This window comes from Amborella trichopoda, chromosome 2, assembly GCF_054954075.1.
Source record: "Amborella trichopoda isolate Santa Cruz 75 chromosome 2, AtrichopodaSantaCruz75HAP2 v2.0, whole genome shotgun sequence".
Lineage (NCBI taxonomy): Eukaryota > Viridiplantae > Streptophyta > Magnoliopsida > Amborellales > Amborellaceae > Amborella > Amborella trichopoda.
This window is the reverse complement of record NC_142337.1, coordinates 67,931,643-67,958,416: the sequence shown is the minus strand read 5'-3', so window position 1 is coordinate 67,958,416 and position 26,774 is coordinate 67,931,643. Positions and strand designations below refer to the sequence as shown.

Here is a 26,774-nt window from a genome sequence, read left to right as displayed (position 1 = left end):
AAAAACATTCAAATGAGAGTGCTCCATATGGGGCTGACATTGTCCTTTGAGCCCTTTTCTGGACCCCTATTATCAGAATGGAGCTATATGTTGAATATGAGCAAGTGAGCATGTTGTGAAGTTCTAATCTGATATCTGGTAGGTCAGTAATTCTTTGGTATGTATCCGAATGCTCAAGTATCCCACGGGTATTGATATCTCATTGGCTGCAGAGTGGGTTGATAAGGAATTTGACTATTGGGGATATCGTCTATCAACAAACTTCCAATGTGCATTTTTTTGTTTCTCCTGATATGTGCACAACTCTTATACACTATGTTACACACTTGATTTATTGTTTCTTCTACTAATATATGAGATGCACTATCATGAAAAAGGATAGCATCTATGAATCTATTTTTAAATTATTATTTAGTTATTTGTTAATTCAATAAGCCATTCTGATTTATTAGCTTTTGGCTTCACCACCTTTGACAAATTTATGAAACTGAAATTTGAAACCAGACTAGTATTTAGGCAGTGGCACTTTATCTCCAATGTCTATCAATTCTCTGAAATGTACCAGATAATTTTCATTCAAAATTTGCCTGCCTGTGTTTGTGCTCCCTCTCTGCCATGAATCTGGCTTTGTGGGATACAAGGACTATGTAACATATATTTTACTATATAACTTTGGCGACTCTTGGAGTTCAGTTCTCCTATTATCGATCTGAAGGCATGAACTATGACTTCATTTTTTTGCTTTTTAAAGAAAAAAAGAATGAAGAAATAAAGAATGAAGTCTGACATTGATACAATGCTGTGCTCTCTTGCCAAAAAATCTAAGAATTTGGATACACTAGCAAGGGGTAAATGACGCTATGGACATTTTTATTATCTTGATTAGAATCTCAAGATGGTAAAAATGCATACATGTTTTTCCTCCAAAAAAAATCCAATAATTTGGGGATTAGGGAATAGGTTTCTATTGAAATTAACCTGTTTCAGAAAAACAGGAATAGGCTTATAGTGAAGTTAATAAACTTCAAAAGAGGATAGCTATCTCTTTATGTATACCAACTTCTAGACTATTTACTCCTTAATTTGGATAGTAATTTTTTCTAATGTATTTATCAAAAGGGGGAATTGGTGGAACAAGATTTGTATAGCCAATCCTAAGTATGTTGAGATAAGGCCCAGATGAAGATGATGATATGGGGGGGAATTTTTTTCATCAAAAGATTTATCATTATATGTTACCAACTAAATTGCCAATGAAGGTATTAATTATAGGAAGAGATAAGAGATTGAATTGGATCTAGAGGTAAGCCACCCTAAACTCCCACTTTGCAGGGCCCTCGTTGATAGGTACCATACCCTAAAGTTTCTCTTTCCTTGTGGTCCTATTCTAGTTGAATGCCACTGTGTCCCTGCCATTCACTGTTGCTTCACATATGTAGAATACATATTTCTTCTTTTGGCCTGTTGAGATAGAATGCTCATGCCCTCTGCCAATGGCCTATGCACTGTGTTTTTTAGTCACTGCATGGACAACTGTATAGATGTGAGATTTTGAGTTCCATGGGCTTTCTCTATGCATTTTGTTGTTGTGGCCTTGGTTATTGATTGTTGTTTGTGGTTAATGGTTAAGATCAGGATCACGGAGAAGTAGAATGCCAAAATGATATTCTAATATTGAGGTTATTTCTATTATTTTGTGGCCTCGGAGCATTCTCTACGCACTACGTGGGTGCATGGGGCTGATCGTAGGGCTTTAAGAACCATTTCCAAGTCTTATGCACATGGACATGTGGGTGTTCTACGGTTGGTGAAAAGATAGAAGGTCATCTGGCTAAGTACAAGATCTTTGAAACTGAGAGATCATCCATTGGCTTATTACGATCAGGAAGTCTCTCTCTCTCTCTCTCTCTCTCTCTGTGCCTCTCTCCGTTAAGGCCTACGTTTAAAATGGGTTCTCTCTCTCTAGGCTTTTCTCCGTTACGTTTAAAATGGGTTCAAGCCAAGGTTTACCTTAGTGCTGTGGATTTGAACCTAGGTAGGTAACCTACCCAAATGGAAAAGGACCATGCACTAACAAGTTCTCTGGATTTCCTTGCAAAATTTTGTTTTGTGACCAAATGTTTTGGGCTAAATTCCAAGGTACCTTCTATAATACTTGATTTTAACTGCGGAATTGTGAAATTCAGCTGGTAAATATTGCTTCAAATTTTCTTTGCATGCTTAAGACTAACGAGCCATCCATGGGACACACTTGACATCTCATTAAATACCAAATAAATAAATAGACTGTATTTTCAAAATTGGATTAATTTTTAGGGAAAATATCTTCATACACTTTTTTTTAAGTTTCATTTCTCAATAGATTTAGGGTTTCAAAATATATTTGATTGTACAGATCTTATCTATTATATCATCTAACCCTCTAGACTACTTTTACTCTTTAGAGCTTATTTTTTCTAGTTGGTTTAATAAAAATATAGGAAACCTTTACTATTAGAGAAACCAATACTGTTTCAAAAATAAAATGTTCGTGAAAGAAATAACAGTATGCTATTCTTTTCCTCATTATTTGGAAAGGTGTTGTAGCAAAATTAATTTGCGGATTCTATTTCAAAGGGCATATGGCTCACACTTAATATGGAATTTTTTTCCTATTTATCTTTTGTACATGGAGGTTACAATTCGCACTCATTAGATGCCTTAGAGTGAGTCATAGAGTTCGAGAATTTTCTTGGACTTGTGTCTATTCAATAATACTCTTACAACCACTTATTTTGAAATTTAAGGAACAAGAACGTTGTGAGCTCTATGTACAAAAGATAAATGGTTTCTTTGTAGGCAATACATTTGTTAAATCGCATACGGAGCACTCCTGTATGAGTTTATTGTATACTTGCTCCCTTAGACAAAATACATACTTAGGAAGATTTTCTCGATGTGAAATTTGAGATTTTTAAGATCAGCAATTGTGTATTTTGAAGGGAAATAGTTGAATATTTAGCCATTGGAGCTTGGTCAATGAAATAAATGCAGCCACGAAATTTCATATTCAATGGTCAAGGTTAATTGTGATCATCTTGTACTAAAGATAAATGGTCTCATTAATTGTACATAATGAGACCATTTACCATTGGTATAAAGAGATTACAATCACTTATAACCATTTGATGTGAAATTTGATAGCTTAAGTGTGTTATAAAGTTCAATAAAATTTATTTTGAACTTTGAGCTTGATCAATGAAATAAATGTAGCCATCAAATTTCACATCCAATGGTCAAGATTAATTGTGATCACTTTGTACCAAAGGTAAATAGTCTCTTTATATATTTTTTTTATCGGGATTGTATACAATGAGACTATTTACCTTAGGTATAGGGAGGTCACAATCACTTATAACCATCCGATGTGAAATTTGATAGCTTGGTGTGTCACAAAGTTCGATAAAATTTCTTTTGAACTTTGAGCTTGCTCAATGAAATAAATGCAACCACCAAATTTTACATCCAGCTGTCAAAGTTAATTATGACCACCTTATACTAAAAGTAAATGGTCTCGTTGTATATTTTTCCTTATTGGGATTGTATACAATGTGATCATTTACCTTTAGTATAAGGAGGTCACAATCACTTATAACGATCCGATGTGAAATTTGATAACTTGGATGTATCACAAAATTTGATAAAATTTCTTTTGAACTTTGAGCTTGGTTAATGAAATAAATGCAAACACTAAATTTTACATCCAGTGGTCAAGGTTAATTGTGATCAACTTTGTATCAAAGGTAAATGATCTCGTTATATACTTTTTTTTATTGGGATTGTATATACAATGTGACTATTTACCTTTGGTATAGGGAGGTCACAATCACTTATAACCATCCGATTTGAAATTTGATAGCTTAGTGTGTCATAAAATTCGATAAATTTTTTTTTGAATTTTGAGCTTGGTCAGTGAAATAAATACAACACCAAATTTCGCATTTAGTTGTCAAGGTTAATTGTGACTACTTTGTACCATAGGTAAATAGTCTCATTATATTATTGATAAGAGATGAAGCATTTTAACAAATGTTTCACATGTTTTGATTTTCAAGACACCCATACAAGCACATATAGGCTTAAATAGGAATAGCACGAAATGGACATAATATTAAAGAGTGCAGTTTGTATAGAGCCTAGGCTCTAAACAATCAAATTAGACCCTACCTTCAAATAGTATTTAGAAATGTAGTTTCAATATTGGAAATATTTGTGATAGCCTTAAAATATATTTTCATCTTTATTTATAAAGTTTAAATATTAAAAAATAGTGTAGATCGACATATCTATAAAAACTTGAAAATCTTGAAAATTGGCGGTCCAAAATACATTACAAAACACACTATTTTGAAAACTAAAAATCTTTTTTTTTCTCATGTTCATGCATCTTGATATCGCGATGATCAATTTGAGGACATTTGGGCATCAAAACAACATTTTTTAGTGAAATTTTTGAGGTGGGCTCCAATTTGATTGTTTAGAGCCTCGGCTTTAAATAAACGTTTTCCGATATTAAATACTTTATTTCTTAGGAATATTGCGATTGATTTTCCTTTAAATTTCCTTTAAATTTTTAATGAGAACCAACAATTTCTTGTTGAATCTTCTTTGAATTGTTCGTTTTCAATTCTCGGGTGAACCTTAAATTTTCATATCACATTCCTCCAAATAGGTGTTTCTCGAGGTGAACAACAAATGCTATTAAACTGTTCCCTGCTATACCTATAATAGTAAGCGCTATACCTATAATAGTAAGCGTGTAATGCAGGCCAGCTCAATATACATTTACTGGATTAGGATATTAGAGGTAAAAGAAGATTGAAAAAGATGATAAAAAAGCTTTAGGATAAGATGGCATCGTTAAAAAGGTTTGGAAGTACATGAGAAAGATAGATATATTTTAGCTGACCAAGCTGTTTCAAAAGTTAATAACAAAGGAAATATAAGTCGAATGAAGAAAAAGAAATGTCGTACCTACTTACAATAACAAAACAAAAATATTTAAATTATACAACCTATTAGGAGATTAAATTGGTGAACCACACTATGACGCTATAGAAGAGAGTGATTGAATAACAACAATGATATGAAATGAGCATTTCAAAAAGTAAATCCTCTTTAATACCAAAGAGGTAAATAATTGACGCTATTTTTATATTTAAGCAATTGATTGAGAAGTTCAGAAACAGAAAAAAGACCTTCACCTAGAGAAAATTAATTTGGTCGTTGTAGAACAAGAAAAGAATATCTGATGGATGCATTGACATGGTAGAGAGACAAATGAATTTTAGTAATAATATGCCTATATCATGGTCGTATTATAACACTTCTAACACTTAAATAACTTTAATTTCAAAATACCCATAAAATAACATTGGAGAACTTCCACAAGGACAAATACTTTCTAGGTACTTTGACAAAGGATATGGTTTTTATGCGGGCTCCCTAGACAGTGGACCTTTTATGCGGGCTAGCCCACATAAAACAAATTACCTCAAAAATTTCCCTTGAAAAAAAAACAGAGCCAAAATCGAGCCAAAAGCTTATTGTGCACGATAGATGCGCCTGAGGGGCAGCTAATATAGTGTCCCCTCTTAAGGGGCTTAGAATCTGAATATGCAAACAAAATTTACCTACGATTTTCAAATTCCAAACATAAAAATGTGTAAGAATGCGCTTTAAAATTCTGCAACTGCAGATTACCTGAAATTCCCCAAAACTTCATTCATGCTCATAATTATGATGTCACCAATCGTAACAAAGCATCTAATCTTACAAGTAACAACAGCAAATAGTCGCCCAAAAAATTACACAAACAACCACAACTGTCAAAATTGCAATTATTTTGTAGGATGTCTCATGTGAGTATTCTAACAGGAATATGAAATAATCCGAATCATTGACTCAAATACACAGCACTCATCCTCAGCTGTGATCTAAATATTGAAAAAAAAGAAGAAAAAAAAAAAAAACATGGACAATCTTCAGATTAGCCGAGATTGTCACTAAGTAATACATTTTTTGTGCCCTAAATAGTAGAGAACAAAAAAAACACAGATCAAGCAGAAAATGGAGACCTGCATGGTGTTGATTTAATCAGCCGCCATAAAAGGATCAATATCCCCAAGGTCTGCAACCGAAGGTTCCAACAGTGATGTATCCTCATCTGGAGGAATGAAAAAAGTAGGGAATGGCAGTGCCGAGATATCAGGTTTCTTGCAAAATGCATCCCTTATGAACACAAAGTTCCCTTCTGCACCTGGAACCTGTGAGACCAATTGACATTCATTAAAGGAGACGGTAACTAAAAACATGATCTGAGAAAAAGTTAAGTTCTCTATTTTTCTCTTGCAGAAATGAGGGTTAGTTATCCTTTAATTCCCCCCGAGAAATGAAATATATATGTGAAAAGAAATTTACCTGGCCTCTGACCCACATCAGGTTCCTCGCTGGGTCTATTTTGTAGACGAAAACATTTTTAACTGTGCACTGGACCGCACCCATTCGGCCAGGCATTTTCTTGCCTTTGAAAACCTGATCAAAGCCACATCAGTTTTAATACATTTTCCCACTAGGGCAAACCACTGCATCAGATAATGTCACTAATCTTTCTACTCTGCACCACTCAAATCCAAAAATTTAGTACGGCCTAGTGCATGTGAAAAGCAATAAAATAAATATTCAGATGATTTGAACAGATTGAGGTTCGGTATATCTTGCTCTAAGAACTCGTTGGCCATTCATGTAGAAAACTGAAATGCGCAAAAAAGTGGTCAAACCATCAACAGGGAGCACTCCAGCACAAAATACTAAATCAACCTTGTGATATATAAGAGATGCAGTAACCACAAGCACAATATGAACATTTAGTCCAAGGAAAATTGTTTCATACGGGCTGGACTGCATGACTACGTACGAAGTCCAAAAAGTGTAAAGCATCCATCTTAAAGATGGATGCAAGTAGGCGTTCCATCTAAAAACAATGGAAACTAACGGTCTAAATGTTTTTTTACTAGAATTATTATTTCTAGTTTTTAAAATTTACTTATTTTTTAATATTCATGATCTCCATGTCAGAGATTACATGTCTTTAAAAATTAAGTTGAAAAATCCATATCAAAAATAGATTTATTAATAGGCCTGCATTTCTACATATGCCGGCTTGGCCGCATAGAAACCAGGTCCTTTAGTTTAATGGAGTACAGTAGGATCTGAACTCATTTTATATCAACGGAATAAAGAGTTTCTCAGACTATCATACTTATTGGTAGATCTATGAGATGACCAAGAAGTAATTCATCCATCCATTTCATTATCTTGCCCATTTAATAAAAAAAAACTGTCCACCTCCTACCCCCAATCACGTTCTTGCCTCTTCCCATGGTTACCCCAAATGCAATCTCCCATGCCTCCCAGCAGTCATCGTGCCTAATAGATTCCCAAATCCCAGGGTAACAGTCCCACCTCCATGTGGCAACACCCACCCAGCAGTCGTCGTGCCTAATAGATTCTCAAGTCCCATCTACAGCCCAAGGTAACAACCCCAGCTCCATCTGACAACATCCAATGTCTTGCCTCAATACGAGATTACCATTCCTTCTCACCTTCTGATACAGGACACGTCCACCATGCCCTAAGCCATTGGACTTCAAATATATCACTCCTTTTCAATCAACTCTTTCAACCCCTTCTATACAAAACACATCAACAATCATCCTCAGCCCCTCTACACCAGGCCAAGAATAAAAGCTTTTTTCCCCTCGATCAATTCAACAACTTTCTATAAATCTCACGATTACAAATTTCAGGCAAAGTCCTCTCTCTATCTTGTCTACCTCTGAAACAAAAATCCTGAAACACATAGGAGAATAGGAGAGAACAAAAATAGGAATAATGGCTCAGAGCCAGGGTACAGAGAGAGACGAATAGGTTTCTAAAACAGAAAGCCCAAAATACAAATTCTTCAATTGTTTCTCTCCCTAAACTTCTTGGTCTTCAATGAAAAACTCGTCCTCTCTCAAATCTCCCAACATTTTAGACCCTTTCTTCAGACTTCTGATTCCAAAACCCAATTTTGACCCAATAACTTTTTTAGGTTGTAGAAGTTTTGATTCAATTTCATAGAGGAGATGGAAAAACGGAGTAAAGTGCACAGAGGACTGGAATCGATTTCCTCTCTTCTCATCAAGCCAAAAAAGCTTGATCTAATAATTAAACTACACCAACAATCTAATTAAGAACAGCCAGATTCTTGAGCAGTTTTTAGTCATAGTGTCTGTTACAGCTTGATTTATTTAGGGAGGGGCGAGGGGGGAGGGGAGAGGGGAGACAAAGAAGAGAATGAGAGGGAGAAGAAATAAAAGCTTTAAGTTTTAGAGAGAGATTCTTGAGAGAATGAGAGAAGCAGTGTTACATGGATACCGACCCTTGTGTCGGTATTTATTACATGTTAGAGTGTCTAATACAGGAGGCTAGAATGCCAATACTTCCCGAAGCATCTGTACTTAAATCATCATCATCATCATCATCATCAGAACCTCTTCCTAACTATTTGGGTCGGCTACACAAATCTTGGTCTGCCATTCTACTCTATCAAGAGTCATACCCTCAATGAAGTCATAAGTCCCCATATCTTTTCTCACTACTGCCAACCATGTCCTTTTGGGCTTATCCCTGGCCCTTTTTTAGACTTCCACTTGAACCAACTCGCACCTCTTAATAGGTGTTGTACTGGACTTGTGCACCCATTATTTTCAATAATATAAATATATGAACAACCTTGCCTAAGAGGCCTCAGATATTGCATGATCAAACCCCACAGACCGCCCGATGTTTTATTTTTGTATTTTAGATAAGTTTAGCTTATATGTGAAATGATGTCGATTCAATGCAATAACATCAAAGTGGTTTTGTGGTAGCATGTTGGTTTCATGATCAAGTCATCCCAAGTTCAAACCATGCACAAGTCAGCGGTGATGTTTTCGTATGTTTATAATATAAAAAAGCTTACAAAGAAATCATCATCATCATCCCAGGCTTTTCCCAACTATTTGAGGTCTGCTATTAAATCTTGTTCCGTCATTCCACTCTATCAAGGTCCATACCCTCAATTATACCATAAGTCACTTATATCTCTCGCTAGTTCCATCCATGTCCTTTTTCCCCTTGCCAGTGTAGAGCCTTCCACCTAAACCTCCAAACTGATGTTCCTCTAGGTCGATGTTGCACATGACCAGACCACCTAAGTCTACTTTCGCTTATCTTATTGTATCGACACATTATTTACCAGTCCCAGGTCGGCCATGTCGATCCCGAGCCTAGAGAAAGGAGGGTTGTGTTAGGTTGGCAGCCAGTGTATAACTTTTGCCACATTTATTTCATAAATCCTGATTCACTACAAGTAGGCAAAATATCTCACAAAGAAATCATCATCATCATCATCTGGGTCTTATCCCAACTATTTGGGGTCAGCTACACGAATCCTAGTCTATTGTTCCAATCTATCAAGGGTCCCTTAGTCAGACCATAGGTCACCATATCTCTTTTTACTACTGCCATCCATGTCCTTTTGAGCCTTCTCTTGTTCAATTGTTGAAAAAGTTTCATTGAGAGGAATGAAACTGTGACCTCATTTGTTCAACTGTTGCTCCACCACCAAAACCATTAAGCATAAGGTTTTAAAAAGGGCAGACACTTGTATATAATGCGTCGATATGTACCAAAAAATTGATGGTCATCAGACATGTACGGTCAAGTGTAGAAATGTGTCGACCCACACCAAACAAATTTGAAGTGTCTAGGTAAAACTAGAGGGGTGGGAGCAAGGGGGCGGGCCAGGGGGGTGGGGAATTCATGGGTTAGGGACTTGGAACTGAGTGGAAATAGGTACTTTAAAAGGATAAATTTCAATAGAAACACATGAGCAAAGGGGATGGGGTCTGTGAAATCTATAATCAAATTGCCAGGCCACTTGAAATGAAAAAAATCAGGGGGTTTAATGTAAAATCATGATATTTGGGAGGGGCTACACCGATGATTTCCCTTTAATCATAATTTCTCCAGCCTAACTGGTATTCTCCTTTTGCTTCCAAATAGCCCAAGTTACCTTTCCGGCCACCTCGTTCCAAATCACCTAATAGGAATCGGTCCTCTCGTCCCTCTTCCTTTTCCCTAGCCATGCTCCTTTGTACACCAATCTTCTTTGTAATCTCTTCCCTAGCCTTTTGGCTCTCTCAACCATATGCTTTCTCCAGTAGCATATGCTCTTCATTGATTTCTCCTTTGCTTCAACATGGAATTAAACCCCTCCACAATTATCTCAAAACTGCCGTTCATGATAATCCCACTACGCCAAAATGAAACTACGAGATTGAGAGCCTCTTGAGGATTTCTTGACAATAGCTAGGGTATAGCAGCCATCATGAAGATTCCATATCATAGTTATTGGGAGCCGGATGGGGAACGGCTTCAGGATCGGGAGCGAGAACAGTGCATTGAAGGGTGACAGAAGATTCAGCATTCAAGGAGAGCGCTCCGTACAACGCATCTATTACGGAGCTTCCAATGCTCATAGGAGCGAGATCCCATTTGCCAAGTACCGTCGTTCTCACTTCTCTATCTTGACACCAAATACCCAAGGATTGAGTTCCGTATAAATTGGGGTCCTTTTATAAATATAAAGGATCGCAGTGTCAATGCTCACGGAAACTAGATCCCATTATGCAACAAATGGGGCTTCCTCTTTGTTGTATTAAATGATTTAATTATTTTAATTCATGATATGATTTATACATTTACAACTCTAGTAGCAATCTAGGAAATTTAATTCTTGACGTTTGGGATTAATACACGATAAGGATGGAGATCCACAAATACAGGGATCGAGATTCCAATAAGTATGGAGATCAATAAATAATGGGATTGACATCCTTGAATCGAGGGATTGCAATCCGAACATGATGGGGATCAAGATCCACAAATAGAGGATCAAGCACCGTGATTAGGTGGGATCGAGGTCCCTACGAATAAGGAATTGAGATTCCATGAAAAGGGGTGAGATCCCTCAAAAAAAAAAAAAAAAAAATTATGGTCAAGATCCCAACTTCAAAGTGCAAGATCTGGATTCCGAAGCCGGACCCATGTCCCCCGGGGGCGATCCCGGTAACTATGTTCCATATCCAGGTTCAATTTCTCAAAGATCAAGAAATACCATTTGTGTGCAAGACTCCTGAAGTAACTAACTACCCACTCATTTTCAGCCTCGAAATAGATACATATTTTTCAGCCATAAAACCAACCGCAGCAAACTCCAAGGGGACACATCAGAGGCTTACAACCGTGAAAGCTTCCCCTCTCAAGGGAGAACAAAAGGCATAAACCTTCAAAAGTTCTCACTGCCAGACAAGTATTGTCCCTCGCCTTTGATCAACCCAAGCTATAAACTTAGACAAAGGATGGATCTTTCTTCCAAAGTTTTAACATCCCCACCCACTACAATGGTCATAGAAACGAGCCCCTATCCTTTCCTCACCTTAGAATATGGACTATACCTCTTAGCACCCTTCAATTTGCTTTCCAGACTTCCATCATACCAATGATAACTCAAACAGATCCATTTCTTAGAAGCATTCCCACCATCAGTTACCACCGCTCTAAATTATGGCTAGCTTCATCACAAAATATCCTCCATCGATATAGAATCCCCTTCTGGGTAAACCCATGTCAAGGAGGCCCATACGTTAAAAACTTTCGTCATCCATCCACTAACACATTAGAGTTTACCAGATTCCTGAATTGCACAATTTTGCCTCCATCCAAGTTTGTATTTCCATTGTAAGCCCCTCCATTGTTCCTTGAATTCCAATAACCACAAACTAACATCCTCCACCATCTTCCACTGCTTCCCAACCAGAGAAGAACCATGGTATAAGGTAATCGTGTTAACAATAAGGAAAGTTGTTTACCAGCAAATACACTTCTGATATCCAAATATAATAAGTATGTGGAACATTTACCAATTCAGCTAGCATAGTTATGCAGGTTAAATAATAAGAAGGTCAAGAATTTGGATGGCATTAACATCAACTCTTACATCAAAGATTTAGTAGTCTGATAATCATTCTCAAAAAAAAGATTTAGTAGTCTGATAATGGTTTCTCCTGCAAGAATAGCTTCATTGTTTTGTCAACAGTTAATAGTCGATTCAAATCTCAGAAATTAGAAAGTTCGCCTCCAAAAACTCTGCTTGGCCTTCTGCAGTTCAATATGAAGAGCCGAATAAGTTCAAAAAAAGCTAAGGACCAGAAGCAACCGTACAATGTCCATAATTAGCACATTAAGAATCATTCATGTGAATATATTTTTATTGAACCATCCAAAAGCTTCAACTCCTGCACAAACTTCCAGCAACCATGAGAAAATAGATTCCAAAATAATTGGCCTCATGTCACATGTACGCTACCTTTGAAACTTTAAATGAGGAAAAGAACAATGCAATTTATATAGTTCTACAGCAATAATTTAGTGCCATAACAGAAACACACAACGGAGGATCACTTTTTATATTAAAAATTTCACAATGGATTATTTATTGCAACAGCGGACAGGTAAGCACTCTTTGTCTAGTTTACCACTCTTTGCCTAATTTACAGAAGAAAAGGATGCTTATGTCAAGTTGCATGAGGGATGAAACCTATGGGTGAATTGCATATAAAACTATGGATGACTTTCTACCTTCTAATTCTATTTCACTGTAAATAATTTAGTCAAGCAGCACTTTGAAGTCATAATTAACATGTGTCAGAGCTATGTAATTGTCTTTCAAAATATTTAATTATAGTGAATTAAGTCCAGAAGGTCTTCAAAAATGTTGCTATCGTGTGTTCTTATTTTGTGGATGAAACTTTACTGTCTGCTTACAGTCAACAGTTTCTAAAAAAAAAAAACTTTACCGTTTGCTTTAATGAATACCTTTCCAGCAGCATCTCTTTGACCAGTAGATCCAATACTTCGATGCGACAATGATGCACCATGGGATGCAGGCATTCCGCTAAAACCCCACCTCTTCATACCACCCTATCGAACAAGGAAAACAAGTTTTAGAGATGGTGATATTTAATCTCATTCTTGGATAAATGTTAGCCAGTAAACTCTAGAGCCTATGAACCTCGAGTTCCAGAATATTTGAAGTCAGATGTAATTCATATTTGTGTGTGTATTGTCTGTTTTCAAAACCAATGCATCAGAAATTATTAAAAAATAAAAAAAAAGCAGACAAGTTGGCTACAAACTTTTCCTTTTTCTGAAGTTAATTTTTACTGATAATAGGAAAACTAGTACAAAATAGAACTTATAACAAAAAATAGCAAAAAGGAAGGAAAACCACATACTCAACCAACTTCCGAAAACCCACTTGGAATTTCTTGTTTATGTGATTGTCTATAATGGATGATATTTCTATAGACCTTAAAGTCTTTGATATTTCATCCAGCAAATATGCCAATGAATCGTATCAAAAGAGTCTCTTTACACTACAGATAATTGGAGAGTGAATATTATGGATTTCTTATTCCACTTACGAGAGAGCTCTACCTCTGCCTCCATGGAATCAACATATCTGATCTTATTGGAAAATCATTATTAGATTCAGCAAGGTTCCTTAATTGGCCAAAATCCCAACAATTAAAAAAAAAAGAGCCACCCACCCAATTAGGTCTGGTTTGCCTAAAGAAATTTCATCAAAGTTTCACTGACCCACTCAATGCTTAATTAGACTCCTCCTTCGTGTATGACAAAGTTCAGCACTCAAAAAACAGAGAAATATTCATTTACAAAGGCTACATGTGATAGGCATATCAATCTCAAACACAAGAGATCTCAAAAGAATTCAAAGGTATGCAGATTATCCTTGTTTCTAATGATCCGCAATTAAAAAATCTCTTCTTGACCTGATTTTGTTAAACTGGCCACATCAAACACACTATCTAGATCCAAATCCTTAATTAAAACCAGTGCACCACCAAATAATACAAAATCCCTTAAGATAGGATATGAAAAGGCCCAAGGAACTGGTTCCTAAACATTGTCTAAGAGTTTATGATGCAAGTGATGGCAGCATAAAACCACAAAATTGTTGCCTTTGGTTCCAAAAAAAAAAACCCACTCTTTTCACATTAATATTAAATCACATTTGATAATTGGGATCTCCAAATTGTATGGAAACCTGGGCTTGATTACGGGGATTAGCTACAATGATCGGGGGACTGGGCTATCCTCAATCTGCGGAAAACTACGTTTGATTACGGACTTCAAAACTATGTGAGTGACCACCTCCTCCACTACATGACTCCCCCCTTCACCAATTGATCAAATCTCCTCCGAGTGACTACCTTCTTCAAAACAGGTTATCAAACATGGTATTTACCAGCTTCATGTCTCCAAAAACTAGATTTCAAATAGCTAATATTTACACGCCCTAAAGGTTTTCCAGGATTTCATTTGACAACATGCCCTGAATAATCAATATGACCCAAAATTGTTCCCTAATTAATCAATATGACCCAAAATTGTTCACTACTGATGTATTTTCTACAGCGGAAGCCATGCAAAGTGAGAAACAGATAATAACCTCCAACATCATAATCATCAAAATAAATGCATTTCTTTTCGAAACACAATGAACAGTGAAAAGTAAATAAATGTGCACCTGAAACCCTTTCCCGCGTGTGATACCCGTAACATCCACATATTGGCCTGGGATGAAATGTCGAACATTGATTGGAGTTCCAGCAGGGAGTAGTGCATCTTCCGTAACAGGAAATTCTCTCAGCTTCCTCTTCAAAGGGACATTCTGTGCCCTAAAATGGCCCACTTCTGGTTTTGTCAATTGCTTTGCTTTCTTCTGCCCGGCCCCAATCTAACTAACACCATAACCAGACAACCACTCAAAAAACCCACCATAAAAAAAAAAAAATGAAAAACAATTCTAGAAGCATAACTCTAAAAAGGCCCAACACGAAACCAAAAAAAAAAAAAAGCACAGAAACTCAAATTCATAGGTTCATAACCCGGAAAAAAGGGGGAAACCCCAAAACATTGCACCAATATAACACAGAGGATTGCCTGGTTTCTAGAATAATCCAAAAAAACCACCAAAAACCAATAAATTGCAGAAAGAAGAAGCACAAAACTTTAGAATATCATTGAGGTTTCTACTAATATAATAATACAACAAAAACCCAACAGAAAGACCACAGGATCCCAACAGAAAGACCACATGACCCCAACAAAAAGCCCACAAAATTGCACGTAAGAAGAGCAGAAAACTTCAAAGGATTGATTAGGTTTCCAGGTTCATACCTGGAGAGCAGTGATGCCTTCTTTTTCCATTGTTTTAACCTGAGAAACAAGGTTATCATCCAACCATAGAACTGTTATTGGAACCCTAGCTCCCCATTTATCCCAAAGCGCAGTCATCCCACATTTGATGGCAATGGCCCCTGTTCTCCTCGAATTCGGCCTCATACGCTTTGGACTCGCCTCAATGATTGGGCCACGGACCTCTGGTTCCTCTATATTTCGGGAATTAGCACTAAAATTCCTGAAGTAAGTCGTTCTAATAGCATATTGAGAGATGGGGTTCAGAGAGAGAAACCTCAGGCGAGATAGGATGCCTCTAGAGAGAGAAGACATAGTTTGAGCTGGTGTTTTGAGAAGTGAGGAAGCTTGCTTTGAAGATCAAATCCATCCATGAAAGATTGGTCTGGTGCTAGTGTAGATGGGCATGGTTAGGGGAGATGGAGTTCGACTGGCAAGACAGAGGGAAATAGGTGTGAAAGGAAAAAATACTTGAGGTAGGGTTTCAGGCAATATGGCTTTGCTCTACAGAGAGAGAGAGAGAGAGAGAGAGAGAGAGAGGGAGAGGTTTAAGGTAGGGTTTTAGGCAAAGTCGGCTTTACTCCTTTCTCGTACAGAGAGGGGTCCTTCTTTAGGGCATTGAGGACAGAATCGGTAATATATCGACTTAGGTGAGAGATGTATACAAGGGTGCGCAAATAGCTAGTAGAAGGATGAATGAATGAATGAATCTTAAGTGACAAAATGTCTACATTTCAACTCAGTATTGCATTATATCTCTTTATCTTAGTTATGTGTTAATTAGTTAGGCACCTACATGATGAGAATTTTATTGTGTATGTTGTTCGTGGACGACATAGTTTAATTCATGATTGTGTATATTGTTTGTAGACGACATATTTTTAATTGATGAGACCCAAAGTGGTGTCAACACAAAGTTATAACTTTAGAATGATGCTATAGAATCTAAAAGTTTTAAAATTAGTCGAAATAAGATAATATATATAAAATGTAAGTTTAGTAATAATAAGAGCATAGACAAAGAAGTAGTTAAGATTTATGGTACAAAAATACAAAAAAATAACGTATGTTCGATATTTTTGGTTGATAATCTAGAAAAATTGAGAAACCGAAAAAGATATCGCATATAGAATTAAAGTTGGATGGACGAAGTAGAGATGTATGACCAAAGTTTTAAATGATTGTCACAAACCAATAAAGTTGAAAGATAAATTCTATTGGACAGCTGTGAGATTAGCTTTATTTTATAATGATGAATATTTGACATTAGGATGTTGAGATAGATGAATAGTAAAACATTAAGAGATGAAATTTGAAATGAATACGTTCAGGAGAACTTAAGTGTGTCTGTAATAAGCGATAAGATAATAAAATTGACTTAGATGAGTTAACCATGTGCGGTGTAAACTCAGTATAAGAACTTGTTAAGATGTATGAGTTAAGTCAAGTGGAGGGCTTAAAAAGAGTAATAAGTAGGCCAAAAAGAGCATATATTTAAAAGTAAGGTTTTGTTAGGCTACATCATCATGGTGTAGACCATTAAAGTGCTCAACATTTTTAAACATTCAGATACTCTTATCTTATAGTAAAGTAACTTTTTGTTTAGAGGTATTTTAAGTAATTAGTCAAGAGTAAACTATAAATTCTTAATAGAAACAAAAACATTTATTAACAATAGTGGACAATGACATCACCAATATGGTGTGTGACATCACCTACAAGATGCATTAATTGTTTTTAACTACTAATAAAATATTACAATTTTATTATAAAAATATCCATTCTAATGCTCCAACTTTAAAAAATTTGTAATTACAATTCTAAAGTATTATAGTGTTAAAAAATATTGTGCACTTTAAGAGTCTACATCACCAAGAGATGTAGCCCAATAAAACCCTCAAAAGTATTGTAAAAAGACATAGGGACTTGTGGCCCTTGATAGAGTGGAATAGCGAAGAGAACTTGTGTAACTAACCCCAAATAATTGAAAAAAAATACTATAAAGACTCAGCACTAAGCACTAGTAGTGCGACCCAATATGATCATGGCTTGAAATCTAAACTTGATGTCTGGGCCGGAATGGCCTAGGCACGAGACAAGGGTATTGGCCAAACTTTTAAGAAAAAAGTTTATATAAGGTTGCACCTCAAAAGGTAGTTTTAATGTTGAAAAACCCTTTGATTGATTATCTCGACATCGAGATGTATAACCATGAAAAATAAAAAGATTTTAAGTCTAAAAAATAGTACATTTTACAACATATTATCTACACCGTCCATTTTCAAGATTTTAATATGTTTATATATCTACTTGATTTTAACTATTTTTTAAATTTAAAATTTTATTATTAGATATAAAAATTGAGATAAGGGAAAATTTATATAGAGCTGAGGCTCTAAACAATAAAATTGGAGCCTACCACAAAATTTTCATTAGAAGATGTTATTTTTATGCCCAAATATCTTCAAATTGATCATCTCGACATCAAGAAGCTTGGACATGAGAAAAAAATGGATTTCAAGTTTTGAAAATAGTGTAATTTGTAACACATTTTTGGACCGTTAATTTTCAAGCTTTTAAAGTTTTCACATATGTGTCGATCTACACTATTTTTGAAGCTTTAAACTTTGTAAATAAATATAAAAATATATTTTAAAGCTATCAAAAAGATTTCCAGTATTCGAATCACATTTTTCGATACTATTTAAAGGTAGGTTTCTAATTTGATTGTTTAGAGCCTAGGTTCTTTACAAACCGCACCCTTGAGATAATCTTAAGAACATTTTACATCAAAATAATCTTAAGAACATTTTACATCAAAATTATATACCATGGTAAAATTTGGAGGTGCACCTTACCTCTACAGCTACGGATAATATTCCTTACGGGCTCAACTCGGCCCCTACAGCTACGGATAATATTCCTTACCGGCTCAACTCGGCCCCTACACCACTTTTATGGCGCAACCGGCCTGGGCGTAGAACCCCTTTGGCCTACTCAGGAATGGGTTTGGGCCAAGGCTAACCCATTGCTCCCGCGGGACCATGGAGTCCCTTCCCTCCGTATCTGAAAGCTCAAACGATCCTCCCTCCCCTCCGGTATTGCTCTGCAAGTGTTAGCATTCTGTACTCATGGAGCTAGCCAATAGCCATGGCTTCTACTACAGCTCCCCAGTTGAACTCCACACCAAAAGGAGACGCCTTTCTCCCCTTATTCCCCCACAAAACGCGAATTCGTCCTCATTTTCCCGGAAACTTACCGGAGTGCCCGGAATATACATTTTCCGGTCATTTCTGGGTGCAGGAAAAAGCTCGGATCTTCAACAACCTGGTGGAAAAATGGTAGTTGAATTGGTTGGAGCTTTCAACGATGTCACAGATAGGATGCCTCTTCTCTCTTCCGGTTCTTCTTGCCTTCTCTTCAAGACCCTGAAGCTCTCTATCCCTCTTTTGCTTGTTTTACCTCTTGGTTCTGATAATCGATCCCCACTATCAAAGGCCCTTGCTGTTGCCTGTATATTAGCTGATCTCGAGGTACCCTTTCATGGAACTGAATGATCCTGCCTTTTTTTCTAGGTTCTCTGGTAATTCCATTTACATGTTAGGTATTTAAAAATTTCCTTATTCATGGAAATTATTAAGAGAACAATGATCCCCAGGTACTTATTAGTGGAAATTATGGATATTCTTGATTTTTATTGAAATTATCCACATGGGTACCTGTTTGTTTTTGGGGCAAATTCCATCCATAAGGTTTTCATTGGATTTAAATATTTAAGTTGTTTATTATAAGTGGTAAAGTGCTTTCCTTTGTTGCATTTCTTGCAGACATTCTCACCTGTATCTTGGTTAGTTTAAGAGTTCTGAATGCTTTTTTGTAAAAATTGCATTGTTTCTCAAAAGTGAAACTACATTAATGTTGAACACTTATACAATAGCCTCTGGACATGAAGTTAGGGTCATTATAAAGGAAAATACTTCAGAGAATTCACTATTTCTTTCTTATGAAAATACTCCTTATTCCGTAAGCCCTTCAACTTTAGGACTGAATTCAGATTTTATTGCAGAACCATCTAAACATTTTCTCTGATTTTACTGAAATTTTCCGAGCTCATTCCTAATTTATATTCAATCTCTTAGGTAACTGTCAGAAATGGACGGCGATGCAATTGTAAATTATTGTTGAGAGTTACTCCATGCTTGGATGTCGATTTTCCTCTATTTCTCTGAGTGTGAAAATGGAAAATTAACCCCTTTTTTCAAAATTTTATTCTTATTTTAGGAACTTGCCTCATAATTTGGTGGCAGTCATATACTAAAACAGCAGTCATTGTAGAATGTGGAAATTAGTTCCTTGCATGAAATAAATACTTTCTTTTGGAATCTGGTTTCTCATTGGGGAATTGGGATTTGGTTTAATGTGTAGGAATTCATCAAGCATTCAAAAAGATACCCATAATGGTTTGTGCTTGTCATTTTTGCTTGGGTAGTGGACTCTGTCTGAAATTTTATGTTTTCTAAAATCATAGTGACATTGATGTTGAGAACTCCTTAAAAGAAGTATATTTATTTTCAACACTCAATATCATATGAGTTTTCTTGGTCACATCATAATCATAGTTGCCCCAATTAGTGCTTTCTTTATCTGGTTCTATAAAGATTTCAATAGGCATGTGAAAAGTGTATTGTCTAAATTGAGATCTTGTAGCCTGTCAAAACTTTTGTGTGTTTTTTTTGGGGTAAGTCCTGTAAAACCTGTTTCTTGAAATCCCAACGTTGTTATCAATGTATTGTCTCGTTGTTGTATCTGGTATTAAATTGAGATTTGCTTATATAGACACCTCCATGAATTTTCTTCTTCAATTTCAATTTCTGTCCTACTTCCCCACCATTTCATGCTGCATCCTTTCACTAATCACAGTTATGAATATTACCTTCGAATGATTGCAGATGGGCGCAGAAGTTATTTCGGCTGGTATAATGAGAGAGGTTCTAGAAGGTGATGCTATAACCATGGATGAAATCAAAACCCTTCTTGGTAGAGGGATTGTCCATTTATTACATGAATTTTTTAGGGTGAGAGAAATTCCTTCTAGAGCCAAATTATTGGATGATAATGAAGATGCTGCCACTCTAAGGAAGTTTTGTCTGACCTACTATGATGTCCGAGCATTGATCTTAGAACTCTCTCGCAGACTTGATATTATGAGACATTTAGACCACCTTCCAAGATATCAACAACAGTTGTTGTCTTTAGATATCTTGAGAATATATTCTCCTTTGGCTCATGCTATAGGCACTGGGACCTTATCTTTAGAGCTTGAAGATCTAGCATTCCGCTACTTGTTTCCTCATTCTTATTCATATCTTGATGCATGGTTGAGGAGTCATGAGGCGGGTAAGAAGTTGATAGATGAGTGCAAGGAGATGCTTCTTCAAACCCTAAAAGATGACCCTATTTTAGAGCTCATGGTGGATGATATCTCAATTCATGGCCGATATAAGAGCCGTTTCAGCACCATGAAGAAGCTTTTGAAGGATGGCCGTAAGCCTGAAGAAGTACACGATATCTTAGGACTACGTGTTATATTGAACCCTAGGTTTGGAAGTGAGGCATCAGAGAGAGGTGTAAAGGCATGTTACAGGACATGTGAGGTGATACGGGGTCTATGGAAAGAAATTCCAAATAGGACTAAAGATTATATCTCTAAACCAAAAGCAAATGGTTATGAAAGTTTGCATATGGCTGTTGATCTAAGTGATGATAGTAAGAGAAGACCCCCAATGGAGATACAAATACGAACAAGAGAGATGGATGCCATGGCTTCTGGTGGAATTGCATCACATTCTCTATATAAAGGAGGACTAACAGATCCTGAAGAGGTGCTTTCCTCATTCTTGTGCCATTAACTGTTTATGGGAAAGTATGGTATAATCCAGTGGACAATGAAAGAAACATTGTCCATAGGATCATATGACCGTCCAATGAAATGATAGACAGGGTTGGAGAGAAAGTGGGAGATATCAGAACAAGACATGACTCCAAATGGTCTGTTTCTGTAACCATCTATCAATTTCGTTGGATGGTGATTACTGAATGAATTAGAGTTTTTCCATAATGCATGTGCATCCCCTATTTATTGTTGTTATTACTGTTGTTATTATTATTATTGTTTTTATCCATATTCTCTTTATTTCTTCTATTTTTCTTTAGAGAAAAAATATCTCAATTTCTTATCTTTCTCACAAAATTCTTATTGTTTTTTCTCGTTCTTGTATAAATTCTTTCTATTTTGTGTGAAAATCAAGGTTCTATAATGGGAGCTTGAAAACCTTTATTGTGAATCAAACCTAAGGCCAATGATATGTGTCCTAAAAGATTTTTTTTACCATCATTCCTAATGAACCACTCAGTTACTTTATAGAAATTTAAACACAACAGAGCCCTATTTCCAGATTATGCTTTGTTTCTTAGTTTGTTCAGATGGATAAGTCCCAAAATATTTTATTTAAATGTATATTAGCAAGGGATATTATTTGCTTAAGTTCCATTTCTGAGACTGACTGTTGAATTGTTTAACCTGAGTCTTTCTAAAAGAAATAAGTTCTATAGGAATATCGATATTGCTAGTTGATGATTACCATAAGTGAAATGCCTTGTTCTGGTTTTGAGTTTTTGACATTCTCAGATTTCAAAAGCTACAAATCTGCTGCTTATTGGGAATTTGTCAGGACCTTTGCATTTGGCTTAAGTTTTTTGCTTCTGCATCAGGAAGATTCTGAGCTTTAATGAGCCTTCATTCCTCGTTTCGATCCCCTCTTTGCGTATTACTCTCATGACACACTTCCCATTCTACCTCTAAGGGTGAAGCACACTAGAACAAGCACTTTTTTGTTCACTACACTGCTGACCATTTTCAGATAAAAAGTTCCACACTCCTCCATTCATCATTTCCATCCTGGCATTGTGATATCCCCATTTTGATTTTTTCCAGTATTGTTTTAGTTCTAATGTAAGTTTTTTTTCGACAGTTCCTTTTGCAAAAACAATCTGGGCATCATACTAAACCTAGTTTAAAATCAAAATTGGAAATGAAGATTTCTCATTCTACCCTCATGCTTAGGTAAAGCGTCTCAAGGCCTTAATGATGGCTGCTACTGACCTTGCGGCACTGCATCTCAACAATCAACCCACTTCACAAGGCATTGGTTCACTTGAGAATGAACATAGGAACCAAATATTTAATCTTTTTGATAAGAACGAAAATGGTCGGATAAGCATTGAGGAACTCAGAGAAGTGATGGAAGAGCTGGGTGCTGAGCAAGAGGATGCAATTGAGCTGATGCAGCTGGTTGATTCTAACAGTGATGGATCATTGAGTTCTGATGAATTTGATTGGTTTCAGAGACAGGTACACCCTTGAGTCTCTCTCTCTCTCTCTCTCATGTTTGGGTTTGGGACAAGCTTCAAGCTTAGGTTGTAAGTGCCTTGTATCTCTTTTGGTGGGACCCATAATCGACATGTTTAGCTTCGGAGATCAACCTTTCTTTTCCGAAACTTTGCTGCACCTCCAGTATGCTTCATGATTGACATTTGACTGATTTCTTAACGTTTGACTGAAATAATGTTCCCTCCTTTGTCTCTTCTGCTTGGTCAGGAAATTGCAAAATCTGGTAAAGGAAATATGTTGATTGAAATTAACACCCAGTAACATTTTTTTTTTTGGGTAATTCAGTGGGGATGACGAGCCCTTACCTTTTTTTTGAAATCGTTAGTAGTTTTTTAATACGTTAGGTGAGAATGGAAGCCTAGACCTTAGCTAGGGCACAAGTGATGCTACCACCACGACCCCAATAATTTTATCATATGTTCTTCTTGTTTTCCCCTTTTGCTAGTTTGTTCTCCAGTATTTGGCTAGAGAATCAGAAAACTTGCCTTTTAGGTTTTGCAAAAAATATTTCATAATGGATTTTCTTTTCTATGTAATAACCCTAAAGACACTTCAATGATAAAGATTCTCTTGTTTCCTTTCAAATGATGGTTTTCGACCATTTCTTGATCTGGACAAGGCCAATTGAGGTCAGTCTTCACTGGTAAGGCTTCACCATGGGTTTAGGAATAGCCAAGAAAGAGTACCATTTGGTATCTAGGAATTTTCTGGTTCTGATTATCGCAGTCATGATTGTTTAGGTTCGGCTTTTGCGTAATTTGGAGGACAGAGATGATAAATACAGGAGCCTCCTGGGCGAAAAGCTTCCATTCTTGGGTGATGGCACAAACATATCTTAAAGCATCAAATAATGGAACCAACTAGTTGATGAGTTTGTATGTAAAGTGTATCATAATATTTTATGTACTTCCAAGTTGATTTTAAACATAAAGTACAGAATCCCTGTATTACTTATACATATATATTCTTCTATTTTTGTTTGTTAATTCAACAAAGGTGTATTATTTATTGTTATTTACTGTTCATGTGATCCAGTTTTTCCATTTCTACTTGGGTATGGGTAATATTATGTCTTAGATGCTCAAGCTTACTGAAACTCAAATGACAGCTGATAAACTGTCAATTTTATTTGGCTGTTGAACTGACGTTATGCATGGAACCATAATTCATTGAAATAGTGGTGTATATATATATATATATATATATATATATATATACCATTGAATCTAGGCCGATCTAATGGGTCACGATTGCATTTCGTATTTTAATTTTAATTTTTTTTACAAATTCAAATCACTTGAAATTTTGAGCATTTATTCTTTAAAACTAGGATAATCTAATAAAAATATAAAAAAAATAATTCGCAAAAAATAAATTGATTAAAATACCCTTAAAATTTTCGTAGGTATTTTGGTCAATTTATTTATCGCGAATTATTTTTTAATATTTTTATTAAGGGCGCCTTGATGAGAAGAATGATCGCTTAAAATTTCATGTGATTTGAATTTGTAGAAAAAAATGTTAAAATTATATTACGAAATAAAGTTGTGACCATCAGATTAGCTCAGATTCAATTTGGGCCGTGCTTGTACTGTAGCTGTCAGCTTGAGGGTTATTCCTAGCTTTTCCTTTTATATATATATATATATATATATATATATATATATATATATATATATTTTCTTTTTTGTTGTTATTTTGATCATCCATATGAGGTCTATGTGTGTGCAGAATTTTGGTGTTGAAATGACCTCTACTTTCCAACCTGACAGTGAACTTGTTGGCTGATGTAATCTTTTTCATAGACATACATATTGTGCTTTTGAGACACAACGAAGATTGTGTGGGTATAAGAGAGGTGTCCTGCTATTTTTTACTCAATGTGCCCAGGCATAATTAGTTGTAAATTTGTAATTATGACATGGTTGTTTATAATTATTCATTTGTTCATTCTACTTAATCCTAGGGATTGTTCACAAAAAATGAAGCATGCATTGCACATGCTACCTTTGCATAATCCTATCAAAACCTAGCTCATGCTGAAAACTAGGGGTGGCAAATGGGTCAAGCCGACCCAACCCTAGTTCAGACCTGTATTTTGGATCTAGTGTGTTGGGATCGACACAACTTTATATATATATATATATATATATATATATATATATATATATATATATGAGCAATGATCCAATGCAACAGTTGTATCATAGTATAATACAACGACACTTCTAGAAACCATGTTTGTGGCATTTGTTTGACTTCAAAATTTGCGCACACACTCTCTTCATTTCAATAATCAATCCCAAAAACAAAAAAAAAATCAATTTGAACCATAGATGTGGTCAAAATGAGTCCCCTCTAAAAACGAATCTTGACCATTCATTTTGTGAATTTCAAGATCTTAGCCTTTGTAAACTCAAAATCATTTTTTTTTTTTTAACATTGTTCATCTACTTATAATAAAGCCATCCAAAAAAATTGAAAATGAAAAAAATCCTTCTAAGGCCTAGATCTAAGCATCTCACCAAAATGAACTGCCTATGATAATTGGGCTAAAAAAATACTTTCTAGATTGTGTTTTTCATTTTTTATTTGTTTGTGATTGTTCATTAGAATGAAAGTAGTGTATGTTTCAAAATTTGGATCAAACAAATGGCCATAAGATGGTTTTTTAAGGTTGTTGCATCATATTAATATACAACGGTTGGATGATATATATGTATATGAAAAAGCTGGGGTTAGTCTACTAGCTCATATGAACTTATGAGCCCAACAATCCAGATTGAAACTGGGCCTATCTGATGATCACAGATGTTTGGTAGTGTTTGAATTTTATTTATTTTTCTATAAATCCAAATCACTTGAAATTTTAAGCTTGTGTTCTTCTCATCAAGGCGTAATTAATAAAAATATAAAAAAAAATATTCTAAAAAAAAAAAACCAAAATACCTCTCAAATCTTTTCAAAGGTATTTTGGTCAATTTATTTCATGTAAAATATTTTTTTGTATTTTTTGAAGATTCACCTATTTTTTATGAACACACGTTTAAAATTTCAAGTGATTTGGATTTGTAGAACAAAAAACTAAAATTCAAACATTACCGGACATCCGTGATCGTTAGATCAGCTCAGAATCAATTTGGGACTTTGAGCTCATATGTTCATATAAGCTAGTGGGCTAATCCCATGTTTCCCACATATATATATATATATATATATATATATATATATATATATATATATATATATGTATATATATATATATATATATATAGGGATAATCTAAATTACAAAGGTTGAAGATAGAGAGAGTTGTGAAGGGTGGATGTATTAATTTTGTAGTCTATTTTTTTTAAAAAGTTACATTTATGAAGCAATTTTGTAAATATTACTACAAGACAAAAGGTTTTTTTGCCATCTCTATAAGGGGTAAAGTTGAAATTTTAACTAAATGACAATGGTACTATATAAATAAAGTTTTAAGACACTAACTTCTAAAATGCCATTGTATTTTTATGAAAATTTCATATTTGCCCTTACTTAATGGTAAATTTACCTATTTAAATAATTTTTTAATAAAAAATTAATGATTGTTTTGATAAATACACCCATCATAACCCTTTTTAACTTGAACTTTTGTATTTTGAAGGGTTGTTAACTCTAGACAAACCCATATAGGTGAACCCATATATATTGTTAACTTTAAACAATGCCATATATATATATATATATATATATATATATATATATATATATATATATATATATATGAAAGTACTATTCATTTTCGCCTATACATTACGCAACCCCTATAGGTGAACATGAACAGGGATTTCGCCTATCCTATCACCGTCCAAAGTTCATCGCGCGGTCACGATTGTTCGATAGGGTTTTAGTTTTTTTTTTTTTT

General features: G+C 35.3%; 2 protein-coding genes across 7 annotated transcripts; one reads left to right on the top strand and one right to left on the bottom strand.

Annotated features, from left to right (window-relative positions):
- Nucleotides 1–5,846: 5,846 nt before the first annotated feature.
- Nucleotides 5,847–16,146, bottom strand: RPL3P (ribosomal protein L3 plastid). Of its 2 annotated transcripts, none has more exons than XM_006840273.4 (5): nt 15,397–16,146; nt 14,744–14,953; nt 13,009–13,113; nt 6,460–6,573; nt 5,847–6,305 (listed from the first exon to the last, which is right to left on the bottom strand). In XM_006840273.4, the coding sequence occupies exons 1-5, from the start codon at nt 15,727–15,729 to the stop codon at nt 6,132–6,134; spliced, it is 936 nt and encodes a 311-aa protein (XP_006840336.1). In that variant the 5' UTR covers nt 15,730–16,146; the 3' UTR covers nt 5,847–6,131. The 2 variants fall into 2 exon arrangements, with proteins under 2 accessions (XP_006840336.1, XP_088715852.1); XM_088859726.1 differs by having other exon boundaries at nt 14,744–14,957; nt 15,397–15,542.
- A 2,135-nt stretch (nt 16,147–18,281) lies between these two features.
- Nucleotides 18,282–24,824, top strand: LOC18430112 (putative GTP diphosphokinase CRSH, chloroplastic). 5 transcript variants are annotated; one of them, XM_088859721.1, is made up of 5 exons: nt 18,282–18,947; nt 20,364–21,296; nt 22,538–22,825; nt 23,605–23,739; nt 24,596–24,824. In XM_088859721.1, exons 1-4 carry the CDS (start codon nt 18,546–18,548, stop codon nt 23,701–23,703), a joined length of 1,722 nt encoding a protein of 573 aa, XP_088715847.1. In that variant the 5' UTR covers nt 18,282–18,545; the 3' UTR covers nt 23,704–23,739; nt 24,596–24,824. The 5 variants fall into 5 exon arrangements, 4 of the variants coding, with proteins under 4 accessions (XP_088715847.1, XP_088715848.1, XP_088715850.1 ...); XM_088859722.1 differs by lacking the exon at nt 23,605–23,739; XR_016050302.1 differs by lacking the exon at nt 24,596–24,824 and having other exon boundaries at nt 18,319–18,947; nt 22,446–22,825; nt 23,605–23,878.
- The last annotated feature ends 1,950 nt before the right edge of the window (nt 24,825–26,774 follow it).